General features: G+C 35.9%; 2 protein-coding genes across 11 annotated transcripts in view; one reads left to right on the plus strand and one right to left on the minus strand.

Annotated features, from left to right (window-relative positions):
* PIGB (phosphatidylinositol glycan anchor biosynthesis class B) overlaps positions 1–5159 on the plus strand; it is a 38240-nt gene extending 33081 nt beyond the window's left edge. For all 5 annotated transcript variants that reach the window (XM_047738179.1, XM_047738181.1, XM_047738180.1 and 2 more), the window contains 3 exons: positions 1763–1976; positions 3869–4049; positions 4588–5159. In XM_047738179.1, coding sequence (XP_047594135.1) covers positions 1763–1976; positions 3869–4049; positions 4588–4725 — 533 coding nt within the window. In that variant the 3' untranslated portion in view covers positions 4726–5159. The remainder of the gene's footprint in view (positions 1–1762; positions 1977–3868; positions 4050–4587) is intronic.
* Positions 4530–18755, minus strand: part of CCPG1 (cell cycle progression 1) — a 40643-nt gene continuing 26417 nt past the window's right edge. For 3 of the 6 annotated variants that reach the window (XM_047738176.1, XM_047738178.1, XM_047738175.1), the window contains 4 exons: positions 16949–17200; positions 12270–12391; positions 8180–9585; positions 5150–5913 (listed from right to left, as the gene is read on the minus strand). In XM_047738176.1, coding sequence (XP_047594132.1) covers positions 5724–5913; positions 8180–9585; positions 12270–12391; positions 16949–17200 — 1970 coding nt within the window. In that variant the 3' untranslated portion in view covers positions 5150–5723. Of the gene's footprint in view, positions 4686–5148; positions 5914–8179; positions 9586–12269; positions 12392–15650; positions 15678–16948; positions 17201–18755 lie in introns of those variants that run through there. The other 3 variants (XM_047738174.1, XM_047738173.1, XM_047738177.1) reach the window with 2 other exon arrangements.

Raw genomic sequence — 18755 nt, forward strand, 5'->3', positions numbered from 1 at the left:
GGTACCATACCTAATTAAGATATATTTAAGTGTACAACAAAAGGTATCTTTAGTTTTTCCTAAACTGAATGTTAACATATACAAGTTGAAAGAATGAGTGTTTTCAGTTAATGTGAAGTGTTATGCCTCAATAATGGGTCCGTGATTAAAGGAGCGAGACTGATACAAAGCGAAGGTCAAGCAAAGCTTTATTTCGAGCCAAGCATCAAGAATCAGACCCACTGTCAAATAGACCGGTGGGGGCCGCCCCTTACAGAGAGGACGACCCCTCCCTGCTTTCCAGACTAACTTTTATAGAGCAAAGGCCATGTGGTTGGGCCTGGCCACACACAGGTGGCTGATTGAATTACAATTCACCCCACAGTAGCCATAGAAACTAGCCCATCACCTTAGTAGCTAGAAGACAGTATGTGCCCCCACTGAATTAATGTCTCCACCTGACCTGACCCACCCTTGTATTTGAGCTTTGTTACCTGAGGCTGGTTTCTGGGACTTGTTTTAAAGTAAGTCCCCTGGGGGGAGGGGAGCAGGGACAGTTTAAGGGTTAAAAAACAATGTTATTGTTTAACCTCAATGGAAGCCTCTGGCTAAAATATAAAAATGAAAAATAGGTCCTTACATGAAGTACTAGATGTGATTTAAGTAAATTACAGGTCTTAATTTACTCCTGTTTTTGAAATAGTCCCTCCTAGGCCAACTTCATGTTAGTGTCCTTAAATGGGAACAGTTCAAAATTAATTTTATTCATGTTCAGTTATTTTCAGTGATTGAGCCAACCTAAAACAGCTGAAGCAGTCAATTAGGTGATGATCATGGAAAACAGTGCCTTAGCCCCGGTGGGAATTAGTGCTAAAATTTCAGGCAAGCCACAGACTGGATCCTGGATACCCAAATTCCAAAAGACCAATTATCTAATTCCATGAAGACTGTATATGTGGAGTATGAACAAAATGTCAAGTTCATTAATAAGCTTATTCTTTTCCAATGCAAAGGCCTATTTTTTTAAGGGTATTTTCAATAGATCCTTATATGCTCATTATCAGTGGCTACTGCTAGGGAGGAGGACTATAGGAAGGGGATGGGAGACTTTTACTTTTCATTTATTCTATTCTGCTTGGGGTTTTTGCCACATGCAAGAATTACTTTTACAAATTTAAAAATAAATTTTTCAGCATCTCCAAATTGCCCAACACTATATTGAAAGAAAAGACATACTTCTTTCAGGAACAGATACCCATGCCACCATACATACAGTAACTACAGAAAATCTCCCAGTGGTGTATTTTTCTCAGAGGACACTCTGCCACATATGTACATAATCCATTGTTAGCGCTTGGGAGGTTAAAGAGAAGAGACAGACAAATGAACTATGTACCAGGACAAGCACTGGACGTACGCTTTTTCCTAATACTTGGAAAAGTTAGTTACCCCATTTGCAGATGAGGAAAATAACGCTCAGCAAAGTAAAAGAAGACACCTGTGCCAGGGTTAGAATTCAAATCTGGGTCTGTTGGACTCCCTAGCCATTCTTTTTCCACTATCCTTCCATTCTTTTTTCAAGAAAAATGTAGAGATCTGAGGACAATGACAGCGAATAGAGAAATTATAAAGATGACCTATTGCTTATTTCTTATTTGTCCATGACATTATTTCAATTTGTGCTACTTCCATTAAGGTTTACAAATGTATTTGCAGTTAACATTTGCTTAGCTATCCTAAAGCAAGAATGCCAGTATTATGGTTCATGTCTGTCTTCATACAGGGTACTCACTAAACCACCTGAAAACATGGAAGAAACCAGCTCTCAGCTTCCTGTTTTTATCGAATATGCTCCTTGCCCTCTATACTGGTTTAGTTCATCAACGAGGTACTCTTGATGTCATGACTCATGTTCAAGAACTCTGTTACAATAAACCAAATCAATCTTCAGCTTCAGTATTTATAATGATGCCTTGCCACTCTACTCCTTATTATAGGTAATAGAAGTTGTTCCACTACATGCTCTTAAGAAAATGAAACTACTTTAAAATTCCTTTCAGATTCCTGAATTTACTTGATAACTGATCAAATGACTAAGAAATCTGAAACTTTATCCATATTCACTGAATTTTAAAAGCCATTTAAACTATGTCAATGAAAATCATATACCACTTTTAAATAAGCTTTATTTTAAAAATGTGACATATTTAAATGATCTACTTTAAATGTAATATAAAATATTTTGTAGATCATTTGAAGGTAACCATAGTAAAAGAAATTATCATTGAGCTTACTATAAATCTTTGTAATACATCTTCTATTTTTAAAATTTTGAATTAATCTCAAAACACTAGATTCTACTCCAGATTTACTGCTGAACTGCTGCCCTGGTCTTATACTAGTCTTTTTAAATCTCTCTTTATATTAGTTGTCTCACCTATAAAAATGAGGAAATTCCATTAGATGATATTCTAATGCCTGAATTACATATTTCTGAGAAATGCAACACTAAAACTGCCTTAACTATGCAGGACATTTAAAAAGAAATCCATTTGGGCCTGTGCTTCCAATTGCCTACTAACAGAACATGGGCAAAGCAAATTGCTTTCCTTTAAAAAGCTCTACATCTACTTAGCCTGGCTTTAAACAGTCTGAAGTTAATTTTCCATGTGCACATTAAGTCAACGAACTATGGAAGCTGATATCATTTTAAGATAATTTAACACTTTTGGAATACTCAACTGAATCATTAATGCCAATCATTAATACATAATTAGAAAGTTGGGACTGCCTACCAAAAGTCACAGGTTGGATGTAAGACCCAAGTATCCCTTCAAATTGAGGTTCACCTACTATATAAAAAAGACTAGAGCTGAGAGTGGGATATTCACTCTCCTTCTGTGCTCACATTAGCAGTAACACTGCGAGAACAGGAATTCTAGAGGCATAGAGCTGCTTTCCATACATGGCTGTATAGTTGTTATCTTAGGTTTTGAGTAGTTCACCAAGTTCTCCTCTTACATTTTTCAAACTGCACAATGCAGCAAAAAGTCTCCTTCAGAGTGCTTACTTCAGAGCAGAACGCTTACAACTTTTCTCATCTTGTTTTGGTTTTCTCCCTGAAGCAAGACCTTCCACTCCTAAATTATACAAGCCATGAAGTGTTAGGTCTTGTGTAAATTTACTTTGTATGCAGTTCACAGATAACATAACCTTTATCACGTGTTTATTTTTCCTCAGGCAATTACAAACATGGCTTTTGCAGGGCCCAAGTAACTGGCTTAAGTTGTCATAATTCATCAATCCATCTTTTTTACACACAGTCTAGTCTTTCTATGCCACAATAAAACCATTCATCAGTGAACATATGTTGCTCTCTATCACTAAATCTTATTTATATAAATACAGAACAACAACAACAAAAATCCACACAGGAACAACTTATTTAAGGATGTGAAAGGGAAGAGAACAAGAACCCTTTCTCGTTCATGAAGTTTTCTACCTTGCCAGTTAAGCCCATGGGGAATTGTTCTCTTATTAAGAAGTCACCCACTTCATCCCAAAGGCCCCTTTCTGGAAAAGCATACTGATGTTGGGAGAATTTGAAGTCTCCCACGCTGACGACTTACTATCCCACCTTAAAGTGGAGTTTCATGCTTTAGTTTGGACTTGAAGGTTATGCTGCTGCTGCACAGGCACATGGTATAACAATCCTATTGTCCATCTTTGAGAAAACTACATTAAAGTCTTGTTTCTTTACCTTAATGGGACTCAGCGGAGATTTAGGCTTCACATTTTGTTATGTGAACATGATAGGTCTTGAGAATAATTGGAAAACTTTCACCCTTTTTAACTTCTTGTAACTATTATGGTAACTTTCTCTTCACAGCCACGTCCACTACCCACTTCCAATGAGATTTCTCCAGTGTCCCCCAGACCTGACTGGAAAAAGTCAGTACCTTGACGAAGCAGATGTATTCTATCAGAATCCCTTAAACTGGCTAGATAAAGAGTTTCACAATGATTCAACATTGCCTACTCACTTGATCATCTTCAGCATTTTAGAGGAGGTAAGGAAATATGAAAAAGGGGAAAACTCACTATTTCACCTCTGGTGTAGCATTTGGGTAAACAGACAACTTTTTTATGGTCTCTTTCAAGCCCCATATTTTGTAATTGGTTCTTTCCTCTGGTCAAAATCCATTCCAGTTCTATAACTATCAAGATATATATGTTACTTACCATGAGTTAATTCTTTTATTAAGAAATTATATTGCTTTGGGGCACCTGGGTAGCACAGTTGGTTAAGTGTCTGATTCTTGGTCTTGGCTTAGGCCGTGATCTTGTAGTTATGATCCCAGAGTCATGAGACTGAGCCCCGTGTTGGGCTCTGTGGTGAGTTCAGAGTCTGCTTACGATTCTCTTTCCCTCTCCCTCTGCGCCCCCATCTGCTTGCATACTCTTTCACTCTCTAAAATTACTTAAAAAAGAAACTATAGTTTTATTAAGAAAAAAGTGGTAGAGGCGCAAATCAGGTCATTCTAAAGTTCTTGAAACAGTACTCAGAAAATAAAGCCTTTATTTACTTAAACATTTATTTACTTCTAGGAAATAAGCACTTTCCTAATTTCAAGCAACTATGAGAGAACTGCTGTGTTCTTCCACACTCACTTGCCAGAAGCTCGAACTGGAAGTCACATATATGTCTATGAACGGAAATTAAAAGGGACACTCAACAGAAGATGAAATTCTGAACTGTGTTTAAATCTTTCCTAAAGCGGTGTCTGGGTGGCTCAGACATTAAGCGGCAGCCTTCGGCTCAGGTCATGATCCCAGGGTCCTGGATCGAGCCCCGCATTGAGCTCCTGGCTCTCCTGGGAAGCCTGCTTCTCCCTCTCCTACTCCCCCTGCTTGTGTTCCCTCTCTTGCTGTCTCTCTGTCAAATAAATAAATAAAATCTTTAAAAAAAATCTTTCCTAAAGAAACAGACATTGCTGGGTAGAGATATTCAGATGCTGCATAAATATGCCTGTAAACACTGGGTAAGATTCGTGGAACTAGCGAAAACCACTGGAATTGCTTTACCAAATATTACTACTGAGGAAATGTATGAATAAATATCACAAAGTATAAAAATATTAATACAAATACCAGATTTTAAATAAAGACCTTTAGTTTTCCTCATGGTGTAGTTTTATTGTTTCTCCCACAATATTCAGATGTGCAAGAAATTTCACAAGAGAACAAGTCAGCAAGCTCATAGGAAGGCAGCATATTCTTCACAAGTCAACGGGCTCTTGAACCCACAAAAAGACAAGAAGCAAGTGTAAGATTATAAAATGTTAAAGATGAAATTCCATCACAATGTATTTTTTTTCAAGCTCTACTGCAAATTTAACACAAATGTCAGTGTTAATTACACTTTGTCATATGATTTGAGCTTGCTTTAAGCTCATACACTGAAGGAAGACATTTCATGCACAAAATATGTTGCATGCCCAGCTTCCTTAAAACTACAGTTGAACATTTCCAGTGCCAAAAAAATTCAGCAAAGCTAAACTACAAGGAAAATGCAAGTTAGTAAGCTTTTACTTGATGCTTCTGAGTAATAAAGTCATCAAACTGATACTTAGAAATGACAGAAAGACATTATCTTGATAATTTCATTTTAGTTTCAACACCAAACATTGTAGAAAGCATCCATGTTTCTGTGACCATTTTCTAATTTAACTTAATCATGATGATCAGTATTTAGGGTCAAAAGGTAACTGCCCCAATTCTATTTCAAGATTTGCCATGTGTCTTCCATTAGTGCGACCATATTTATGCCATTTACCTTCCCTTTTATAAGGTTGTGGCTGAGGGTGCTTCTGCTCTTGTTTTCGATGCCTGGAGTTTTCAATATTTACCATACGTTGCTTTTTATCTGGTCGACTGAAAGCAGTAAACACATTTTTCATCTATGTTAGAGTTAAATTTAAATAAGACACAATCTTAATGTTTTTCTCCATTAATCTATTATCTGAACACTCTGAAAAAGGGTGTTAAATTAATCTGAAGTATAATCCTAACGCAACCATACCAAAAGGATTCAGTATTATACTTTCATCCTACAGAAAAAAAAAAAATAAACATACTGTAGTGGCAAAAAGGGGAAATACTCAACAGATAAATAGAAATGTGACAATAAAATAATGAGATGTGTTTCCATTTTTTCTCCTCTAGTTCAAAATCAATCTCTTCCCAGCGGCTTCATCCCTTACATGTATGTATAGATCTCTTACAAACTGAAGAATATGTATACATCTCTTACAAACTAAAGAAAGTTTCTTTTTCTATAGCCACAGCCCAAGGTATGTATCTACTGCTTTCTTCAAACTCTGTATGATCAGGCTACTTCTGTCACTACTTCACTGAAACAGTCCATAATGCCATTCATGGCCACCCAATTCACCATGAAATCCAGTCTCTTCTTTGTTTAAAGCATTTGAGACATGTATATATACTCCTTTCACTTGAGATGGTCTTTGGATTTTCTTGCCACCACATTTCAGTATTCTCAAGCCTTCTTTCTCTACAACCCCATACGTGTTAGTGTGCCCCGGGGGTCTGAAAAAATCACCCCAGCCTAGATGATCTATACACACACACACACACACACACAATCTGGGCTAGAAGGAGTCCTATAACTAATGGCCAACTAATTCTTTCAACTTGGCTGTCAACAGATACCTACAAGCACAATTCTCATTTCCAATTCCCCTCACCCAAAACCTCTGGTATCCCTATCTTAGTGATGCCGCTATCCAACTAGTGACCCAAACCAGAAATCTGGTATTGTTACTTTCTACTTCTCTTTCACAAGAAATACCACCAATTTTACTTATAGTGTTCAAATCTGTCTCCTTCCACTCCTATTACCCTAGATCAGATACTCATCAGCTCATGTCTGTAGTTTTTCCAAAGACCACCATCTAGCTTTTAGCTTCACTCTTTCCAACCAACACTTCAGGCTGTTGCCAGTGATCCAAAATGCAATGAGGCAAGTCTTTTAGCATAAAGAGATCCTTCAGATCTTCACAAAAGATCTGTATCTTTTCATACCCCAGCACTACCTTGCCTCCTTAAAGTGGCATGTCTTCATATCTCCAAACATAGTTCTGAGTAGAATGTCTGCTCTGCTTAGCAAATTCTCATTTCTCCTTCAATAACCAGTTTAAAGAAGTTCAGTTCAAAGACCACTTCACTCCTGAAACTTTCCCAAACATCTCCAGGCTGAGGCCACCACACACCATGTGCCTCCAATACCTCTATTTAATTTCTTATTGTTACCTAACTCTCCAAAAGCTTGTGAGCTACTTGATGGCAAGAATTTTCCATGTTTTGTCCGGGCAGCCTCACAATGTTTTGCTCATTTAGGCACTATATAGTTAAAGACTAAAGACACCAGAATCAGTCTCATTATTTTATAGACACATTACATTTATTCAAAAAGATATGTATAACTAACTCAAAGATTAAAAAATAAAGCTAACATTTGAAGATTAGGCGAGTTTCATGTTACAGAATATAAAGCTGATAAGCAATTGATAGTTATTTTTAGAAATTATGTATATAAAGCACACACATTATAACTTGTGGCTTACTAAGTTTGCCCTACCTTTATGAACAATAACTGTGTAATAACTGTATTAAGTATAGTTTAGTTGGTAAGTGGAATAGACAAAGAAGTGGGCCGATCCAAATTGTTACATATGAGCTCTTCCGATTTCAGAGTGAACTCTGTACTGTTCACCCAACTCTGTACTGTTCACTTCCCAAAGTGAGTAAATGAATAAAAAAGACCAAAGAAAAATCATTTCACTTAAGATGATTATCTTTCCACATAAACTAAAATGAAAAGAAACGAGCTAAAATAGGATTTACACATCCTTAACTCATTTTTAAGGCAGAATTTAGCCATTTGCTCAAGTCAAACTGATTATATGAAATTTTCAGTTTGTAATGGCTATTAACTTAAAATTGTATCTTTCGACTTAATTTATTCTAAATTCTCTGGCAATAAGGTACTTTTACAAATTGCACTTTTTTTCTTTACAAAAAGTACTTTAACATTCCAAGATGTTAACATGATTAAAATTGCTACCCAATCTATAAATGTCAAAAACTATTATAATAACATGGTGCTATGTAAACCGACCTGGGTCCATATGGAGGGGAAAGAGTGTGACCAAAGAAGTGTCTATATATATATCCATCCAACTTCTCAAACACTCCATCATTATCTACTTGATATTCCTTCATGTCTTTAAGATAATCTTTAACATCATTAACAAAGTCAGTGAAGAGCTTCTGATCATGTATAAAGACACCATTTAGGAAAAACTTATTGATGAAGTGATCAAGTTCTTTCCAGTGATGAAAACTATCCAGTTTTTCTAATAAATACCTTTCAATTAACTGTCTAAATTCCTCTATCCCTACAGGATTCAACATTTTCATATTAAAAAGGTTAATGGATTCCTGTTGAGCACATTCAAATACACCAGAGCAAGATTTTCTGAAAGAATCATAATTTTCACTACAGTCATGCTCAGCACTGCACTTCTGTGAATTTGTATTTTTTCTAAATTCTTCGAAGTGAGTTGGCTTTTCTTTCCTTCCCTCTCTTTGCGTAGTAGGGCCTTTATTCTGGTTTTGTGTACGTGCCTTATACTGTGGGTGTAAAAATTCACTAAAAACTGTTGATTTTTTCACTGCTTCTTCTTTTGTAGCACTAAATCTTTTATTGCCCTTTTCATCGAAGATATTCTTGGTGGTATCTTTGAAATGCCTGAAAGTGGATTTAACTGAATCTGAAAATTTTTTCAGATTTTCTTTCACAGCTTCTTTAGCCTGCTTAATTTTTTCTTTATGATGCCTCACAAACTCCTTGGTAGAATTCTTCATGGCATCAAATGTTTCCTTAACTGAACCCAAAAATGTTTCCTTTGATTTATTTTTAGCCCTGTGGTTTCCTCTGCTCCCTTTCTTTTTTCCATCGGTTTCTTGTTTTGCATTTTGATCTTTTGCCTCAATATATAGTCTTTCCCACAAATCAGAACGCTGCTGTTCAAAGTTTAGCTTCTGCTCCAGTTCAGTGAGTCTTTCCCGTAGGACTTCTATTTCCTTTTTTTCAGTCAATACATTGGGAGAGTCTGGGTTGCCATATGACTCACTAGAGCTTAACTGCTGGAGTTCCACCTTTAAAGCCATAGTTACTAGTCGTTCTCTCTCCAGTTCCGTCCTTAGTGTCTTTGCTTCTGCCAAAAGAGTTTCCCTCTGATTAAGGAAGCTGTGTGTCTTCAGCTTTTCTTCTTCCAGATGCTGCTTAAGTTTCCGATTTTCTGTAACTAATTCAGTACCTGTTCCTTTATCTTCCAATATCCTAATCTGTTCTCTTAGTTTCCTTAACTCTTCCTGTAATAAAGATAAGGCTTTTTCTTCCTTCTCCAGAGATATTCTTAAATGCTGATTTTCTGTATCAAAGTTCTTTTTCTGAGTTTCAAAAGCCATCTTCTCTTCTTCAGTTAGGGCCCAACATCTTGCAAGATTTTCCTTCAAAGACTGAGTTTTTTGAAAGAGAAGAAAAATGTCAAATGCTTTATTTAAAAGCTCAATTCAAATCTTCAAAACATAACCCTAGGTAACCAATACTCATAAAATTTTTAGTATCTTTTTCTGCAGAGACTATCTTTTATGCAGTATATATATTTATAGAGTATATATATATGTAATACATATACTATATATATGTATTTCAATACATAAAAATCAGAAAATACAAAGTTCATATGTAAGAATGCACAGCACAGAGCTATATCAAAATAACAACATAGCCCACTGGAAGAATTTAAAGACTGGAAAAGATGAGCTAGAGCCTGGTTTATCCCTAGTAAGATTTCTAAAAATAGAGCTAGGGATACTTCTCATTAGCATTTATTAGTGACTATTGATTATTTCCCACATAATCATATGAAAGCCTAATGGTTTCTTGGCCCACCTACAAGTCAGGAGAAAAGGAGACTGATCTATCTTTGGACTATAGAACTCCAATCTCTCCTGAGAAGTCCCCTAAAAAGAATTCAGGCAGGACTAAAGGCTTCTCTGACCCTTAGGTGAAGGAGATGATCTTTTATAAAAGGGAAAATTATAGCTAGAGATGACTTGAGGATTTAAAAAATTCTATTTATATTCTCTGCACTCTTTGAAAGGAAAACATTTCAACAATCTTAGTCCTATATGAAATATCTTCACCCTGTGCAAATTAACATCCCAAAGTAAGTTCAGGTAAGTCCTCCTAGTTCTCTCAGCACTTCTTAGAGGACTCAATCTTGGTAACATTTATAACTAATTTCTCCGATTTCAAATCATCTTCTGAAGAGACTATCACCAGATTAGCAATATAACTCTGAAGTCAGCACCCTTGAAAGAGAGGAAACCATGTTCAATTAGGTTTACGATATTTTGCTGCATTTCAAAGTAGCCTTGAATATCTTTTTCAACATATGTATTAGTAACAAAATTTCACAAAACAGCAAGAAACTAAACAACACGCTTAAACAGGCTAATAGCTATAGCATTATCCAGTCAGTTAAAATACCTTATAGATAAATCAGCAAATGATAAAATTTTGCTTAAGACATTACCATTATCCCATTTGAATCAGACCAGAAAATCAGATATACAGAAACAAAAGAAAAATGTCCTTTAGGAGAATGACAGTATTTCCACTTGAAAAATAACTATCTGAAACGGATGGTTCACTATCTGGTCCATTACTCTTTAAAGAACAAATTAAAATTTAAAATTTTACAATAATCAGGGGTGCCTGGGTGTTTCAGTTGGTTAAGCGTCCAACTAGATTTCAGCTCAGGTCATGATCTCGGGGTCCTGAAATTAAGCCTTGAGTTGGGGCGGAGTCTGGAGCCTGCTTGGGAATCTCTCTCTCCCTCACCCTTTGCCCGCCCCCCACTTATACTCTCTGCCTCTCTCTAAAGAAATGTTTTTTTAAAATTTCATTATAATCATTTCATCTACTCTCCATATGTAAAAGGAAACAAGTTTCGTGTATCCAACAGAAGTGGACCATGAAGTAGTACGGACTAATGTAGCATTATCTTTAAATGCAAGAGCACAAGGGACTACAGAATGACTGGAGGGTATATTCTGCATTCAGTAAACTCCATAATCTTAAAATGCCTGATAAGTAAATCTCAGGCAGGTCTCCCATGAAGATCTTCAAAATCCAAACCACATTTAATAGATGGAGGTCAGAGGCCTACCAAGAACTGACTCAGGAAGATCTATGTAGGGTCAGTCTCCTAAAAGCCAACATCATCCTACAGAACCAGAAACCATGGTGGTAAAGAAGAAAATGCCTACTCTTTTTATAACATCATTTGATCAAGGTGGGAAAAACTGCACTATTTACAAATAACTTCAGTAGTCCCTGCCTGAAAAAAGACATAATCCAGATATCAAGTGGGAGTCTGTCTTCTAAAGAAATACAATCATAACCCTATAAGGGGTACATAAATTGTGAGGGAAATTTGGGGAAATGGAAGGAAAAAGGAACAGTTTACTTTTCTACTGTGAATTTATCTACAAGCCCTCTATCTTTCTTATGAAGAACCAGAGAGGAGACCAGCTATTACACTGGTCCTCATAAACCCACACAGGTGTTATGGAAAGCACAGTCCTGCTGGCGTTAGGTGAGTTTAGGTAGGCAAGTGTAACATGCTGTCTCTTCCATCAGGCCTAACAAGAAACCAAAGAAAAAGGACCCACTGATTATTTCCCTTGATCAAGGAAAGATCTTAGAGAGGGACTACAAACTCTCCTTTTTCTCACTGAAAATGTTTTGCTAGTTCTGTAAAAATAATGTTAATAACAATGTTTTCTAATACTATTAATTTAAAATAATGCTAATTATAGTAACTAGAAATAACACCCTTGAAGTCAGATAAATTCAGCTTTGTCAATTGCTAACCTTGAAAAAGTTAACTTTTTTGAACCTCTTTCCCATCTATGAAATGAAGCTAATACTTCCTTAATTCACAGGTCTGTGGTGAGCAGTAAGAGAAGTACTGTATGTGAGGTACTCACAGCAGTGACTAGGACACAGTAAGGAATCAACAATTATTATAATATTATTATTGCCTCACTAATCTGCTTTGTACTTTTATCTGAACAATCCAATAATTATTGGCTAACAATTCTTTCTTAGAAAGTCTGTTAGTAGTACACACCTTATAATCTATAAAAGATTCTTGTTCCTGTTGACACTGGGAAAGATAATCCTTCATATCATTCAATTCATCTTCATGTATCTTTCTGACTAACTGCTGACGCTTCTGAATCTGAATTGTGCCTGAAAAATGAAAATCTTTATTAGGGACACACACACACACACATAACAGAAACATTATAATGACCAAACATATAATATATATAATAAATAAAACATATAATAAAGCATTTAATCTTTATATACTTAATTAATTAACCTGGATAGGATCATTTTCTTCAAGGCCAGCATTTCACAGTTATATAAGAACTCTTATTATATAAACAAAAAAATAAGTAAAATCTCATGGTGTCATTCAACAAGTCGTGGTAGATGGATGTTAATAAAAATCAGTCCAAGGTTAATGTATATTTTTTAATTTAGCATACACCCTGGGACGTTTAAGCACTTCACGATCCTTTTAACTAAAACAAGCCAGCCTATGTTACCCTTAGAAAAAAAGAAAAAAGAAAAAAAAAACTTATATACTGTTTCTAATCTTACAATATCGAGGGCACTCAACTTTGTTGTTTTTGAGAGATTGTTGAGGGACATAAAGTGTTGTCTTCAACGGGGAACGAAACCATAGAATCTATTCATAGGATGTAAGTCAATAAGGAAAAATAAAAACGTCTATCTTTTTCTCACTATATTTTGCCTAGTAAATGATGTTACACAGCCCAAAAAGTACAAGGAAAATAACTGCCTGTGATTACCCACCATTCTCACAGCCAAATCATTTACGAGTTCTGCATTAGTTAGGTCTGTACTAGAGTACCACCAACCCCATCCCTGCAGTGAAGTCTTAAACCAACTAGGATTCTCTATATTTTAACCCTAAAAACCAAAATGTTAATTTGCCAAGACATGCTATTCACATGCTGCTTGCTACATGCCTCATGCATGAGAGAAAGGAAAAAAAAGAAAACACTGAATCAAAAAATAAGGCAAAGGCATCTGGCAACCTTGACCTTAACATCTACCAAGTGACATATTATTAATATAACACAGGATTTTGTAATGAAAGTTTACTATGTCTTCCCCTACTGCTAAAGTTAACTTTCAATTTCTTCAATAATCTTGAAAAACACTAAGGAAAACTTTTGCCAAATCACAAACAACTGTTACCAGCTATCATATTCTTCTGTTAAGATTCATTTCCTCTCTTTCAATTTTTGAATTTACAAAAGCATGGTAGATTTGTATCAATATTACTCAAAAGAATCTCAGATTTTCTTAAATGCTGAAAATTCATTTGTATTTCCCACAATAACAGAAAACCTCTCTTTTCAAACTGCTGACAGGATGAATTCCTTTACCCGCTGGAAAATAACCTAAAACTACTCAATTTGCCCATGTTGGACAACTGTCTTTATGTGGCTTTATTTAATAACTATTGGTTTTTTCTTTTTCCTACATCTCAGCCACCTAACTATAAGTGTTACCACCCAAGGTACAATCTTCGGCCTTCATGTCATGTATACCAATCTGCCTATCTTAATCATAAAAACCCAATTTTTGCTATCCCTGCAGTAAGATTTCTCTTCTGAGTCCAATCTTACCAGAGCTTCTTGCCAATACATCCAGCTGCCTGTTGGGTGCAATTCTGGGAACATCTTCATGAAAAAAATCGAACCATAACACCTGATCTAAACCATTTTAGAATAAAGTTGAATAAAAACGGCCAAACTGTGCTCACCATATTTATCATCTAGCAAAACTTTCCTAGAAACACCCCAAATTCCAAAAATAAAGCAGCTAGCACACTTCTTGGAATTAAAAAAATAAACCACTAATATCACAAGTTATGTTTTCCATTATTACTTCAGTGTCCCTTATTTCACTAACCTTTTCTCCACCCCGACCTTCACAATAATTGTCAAGGCCCTGATCATCAACAGCAGGATTACAAACACTCTTAACTGTCTTAATTTTTCCCATTCAATATGCCTCTTTGCACTTTTCCTCTAAAATTACCATGAGGTCACTCTATAAATCAAACTCTTACCCGGATTCCAAGATGTTTTACAACATTACATCAGCCCATGTACTCCAATGTTTTACTCTACTATTTCTCTACTCTGCTGTAGTCCAGTCAGTCTTCTCCTTGCTCCCAAACCCAGCAAAGTTTACTTTCAGGTTGTCAGGTTCTCAATTGCTGGAATGCTCCACTTTCCTTCCGACTAGCATAAACGTTAAGACCAGACCCTGCTCAAATCCTACCACCTTCAGGATGACTCAGTAAGTATAGCTTTTGGGCTATAATTCTCTTTTCTGTGTTACATAGCTTAGCACCTAGATATATTCTGTTACAGTGTCTGAAGAGCAGGATAACCTATTAATACTTGAAGTCATTAATTCCATGAGAAAATCAAATCGACTGAACTCCACTGTTGATTTAGATAGCCTACAATGTAAAGAAAGCATACGGAAGACAGGTGCTTCATACATGAAGATTTTTTTTTAACTTTTGTAAGCATTTTCAGAACCTGAAGGAGTAGCAAATACCTGTAATACACTGTTTTACTATCCTAGATCCTGTTAATTCTCCCCTCCTTCTAGGATAGATCTGATTCTCCAAATTTATAAAGAGCTGAGGTTGGCAAATGTCCTGAGTAATTCACTTAAAATAGTATGTTTTTATTAAATAATTAGTAGGCAAACGACTGATTATGGAGTATGCAATGACTAACTTCATGGTGCATGAGAAATTCAAAATGGCTCTGAAATCAACTCAAATGAGCTCTTAAAGTGTTGAGATCAGTGCCAGAATTAAGGGAAAAAGTGATGTCCTTTCAACAGTGACCCTGAAAACTAACAGTTTTTATATGTTCACTGAGCCAATCTCATCACCATGCAAAACTATTTCATATTACCCAGGCTTTTCATATTCTGAAAGGATAATTTTAAAAAGTACAGGAAAATGTTTTATTAGATATAATCATTGAAGTAAATTTTACAAGTAACCAAACTCTTATTTAAACAGAGCAGCAGGGGCGCCTGGGTGGCTCAGTGGGTTAAAGCCTCTGCCTTCGGCTCAGGTCATGATTCCAGGGTCCTGGAATCGAGCCCCGCATCGGTCTCTCTGCTCAACAGGGAGCCTGCTTCCTCCTCTCTCTCTCTCTCTCTGCTTCTCTGCCTACTTGTGATCTCTGTCTGTCAAAATAAATAAATAAAATCTTTAAACAGAGCAGCAATTCCTCAATTTTGAAAGCACTCCTCTCTACATTGTTCCTTCTACAAAATACTTGAAGGTCATGCAATTGGTAGTTTTAATGCAATCTGGATTAACATTACATCACTGTCCAAATTTTTTAGTAAGAAAAAAAGATTAAGATAAGACCTTCTCCTTTGTTAACTCCATGTTTACCTGTGGGGAAAAAAATCATTCTCAAAAATACATTCATACATTTGTTTCAACTAGATAATAAACAAAAGTATGCATATTACTTCAAGTCAAATCTCATTACAATAACCTTTAAGGAAGGATACAAATTATACTATCTCAGTATTAAATTCAAGCAGGTATCCACCAGGAGTCTAAATGCTTATTTTTATCAATATAAATTTAAACAAGAAGAAACATATTTTACTAACTCTGACTTTAAACAAATATTGTCTTAAGTTTCTTCTAACATTACACTATGTATGTTTTTAATGCATCCTTTCCACACATTAACAAAGGGTACATGTAACTCTTCAATTTTTGCATAAAGAAGACATTGTTGAAAGGAACTAACAAAACAGGAATATTCCAAAAGTTAAATTGTGGATCATACCAGCAAAAAAACCTAGAAGTACTTCATGTACGGCAAATTGAAATTTGTAAAACTGACAAGATCTAAAACATCTGTTTAAAGTGGTTTTTTTCAAAATTTTAATACAGAGTGTGTGAATAAGCATGAAGTTTTCAGTTCTCATCTTTATACAGACATGTTGAATAAGACTCAATGGTAAGGCTCCCCCCAATAAAAAATTATACCACATGAAATTCCTTCCTCTTTTCATCCAAGACACTTTTATAGGGTTTGCATTAAAGATAATCAATATACATAAATACTAATAAGGAAAATAACAAGCAAAGTTTAGGGACACCTGGGTGGCTCAAGGGTTAAGGGTCTGCCTTCAGCTCAGGCAAAGAGGCCTTTCCCTCTGCCCTTCCCTGCCCCTCATGCTCTCTCGCTCTGCTCTCTATTGAATAAATAAAATCTTTTAAAAAATTAAAAACAGGGGCGCGTGGGTGGCTCAGTGGGTTAAAGCTGCTGCCTTCGGCTCAGGTCATGATCCCGGGGTCCTGGGGTCAAGCCCCGTATCAGGCTCTCTATTCAGCAAGGAGCCTGCTTCCCTTACTGTCTCTGCCTGCTTCTCTGCCTATTTGTGATCTCTGTCTGTCAAATAAATAAATAAAATCTTTTAAAAAAATTAAAAACAAAAAATAAACGAACAGGCATGCTAAAAATCCCTACATTTGTGAGAAAGGTAGCACTATGCCCAAATGAGAAACCTGAGGCTCAAATAAACAGCAAGCTTTCCAAGGTCATATATTTAATGATGACACTGAAAACAGTTCCCAGAATTCCTCTTTTAGCAAGTGCCCATACACACGATTTGTTTACATGTAACCAACTTTCAAATACTTACCATAGAAATGCCCAAATCCCATGCTGATTGCAATCACCAAAGCAAGTATAACACACTTATTCAGACCACTGCTGAACTGGCGTTTACACAACTCCTTAGAAGGTTCAGTTTCTTGTTCGGGGAGTTGCCGTTCTTCGGATTCGGAACTAGAAACAGTCTTCTTCCTAGCGCGGCGGCGTCTAAGAGCAGGACTAGGCTGATGACTGGTTTCATCACTGCTTGATTCGTCGTCGCTAGGCTGCGATGAAAATACTATTTTAAAAAGAAAAATGTAAATATTAAAAATTTTAGAATAGCTTTTCCAATATATGATTTAGACTAATCAATGCCATCCCTACGTGCCCTTTTACATAAGACAGCCAAAACCAAAAACAAACAACACAAACAGAAACTCAAGTTTTCAAGTTTTTCAACATAAAACCAAAACAGAAAAGATTTCAACCGGGATACACAAGAACCTATTAATCAGTTCTGTGCCTTTGAGGATTTATTTGGTTTTATTTTTTTAACTTCTCTTCTAGTTTACACTGTTAGAACAATCATTCTCATAGCCTATTAAATTTCTTTGTTATTACAGCCATAAACAGATACTGTTTCTAGAAAGAAAAAGAAACTCTCTTCTTTCAATTTCAAAAGGAGGTAATTTAAGCTCAACTGTTTAAGGAACTCATGGAGGTATATGAACAGTTCCTGCAACTTACAAAGCACAGTAACTACCAAAAGTTTTCTTGGGTGAATCTGGACCCTAGTTTCATTTCCATCCTTTGAGTCCATAATCAACGTTCAAAGCACTATAGTTTAACACAGGTTTCCAGAAGTCAGATGAGCCCTTCCCTTCGACTGCCACTCTTACTAGAAGGTTATTAATTTTACCCTCTAGTAAATATGTCAGCATGAGGAAGTGACACAACAGCTATCTCCGATATTAAGGACTAGTCTGGTGCTGCTCCTTTATGAAAAGAACAGTAAAGAACAACAACAAAAAAATCCATAAGAAATCTCAAGTCCTGGAAATATATCCACTAAAAAAATCACCTTCAGTTTTTTTAAATGTAGAACTTGTTAACACTGTTCTACCAATCAATAAACTACATATTGACACAGTAAGTTAGATGGCTCAGTAATAATTTCCACAGGCCAGTTATAAGGAAGAAAAAAAAAAGGCACTAAAGGTAAGGATAAAATGTGAACCTCAATTTGATACAAACAGCTCCAAACAACAAACATCCATGCTTCAAAAAAGCAAAACAGTTCTTCAGAAGACAGGGTATCCATGCCACAGGAAAAGTTGGTGACTTGGGTTAGGCAGTACTTTTTAAAAGATGGGTCACAGAGGATCTGGTTAACTTTCACACCGACAACAACACCAAACACAAAGACAGAAAGAACTACTGGATGAATGATTATTCCTAGTATTTAGTTATACAGATGCCACTGAGAGTTCTTTTGGTCATGACCCTTATGCCCATCATGTTTATCTGGTTATTCTTGATCACTAGTTTTTCCCAGATGCCGTCGCCTCAGCTGTGAGGTTATATTTCTTGGACAAAGAGAAAGAAAGGAAGACTTAAATAAAGCATTACATAATACAAAGGCATTCAAGATTATGGCTGGAGTATTTAAGTCAGACTTTCTGACAGTATTAAGATGGGTAAATGTAAAAACAAACCATATGTCAAAATTCCTTAATTAAATTTAATTCTATTGCCTTCATCATAGATTCTAAGTAAACAAGCCAACCTAATCCATATTAATAAGTTCATATCCTTATCTAATGCTTCCATCTTTTTTAACCCATATATCTAAT

The sequence above is a fragment of the Lutra lutra genome, chromosome 7 (assembly GCF_902655055.1).
Source record: "Lutra lutra chromosome 7, mLutLut1.2, whole genome shotgun sequence".
NCBI lineage: Eukaryota > Metazoa > Chordata > Mammalia > Carnivora > Mustelidae > Lutra > Lutra lutra.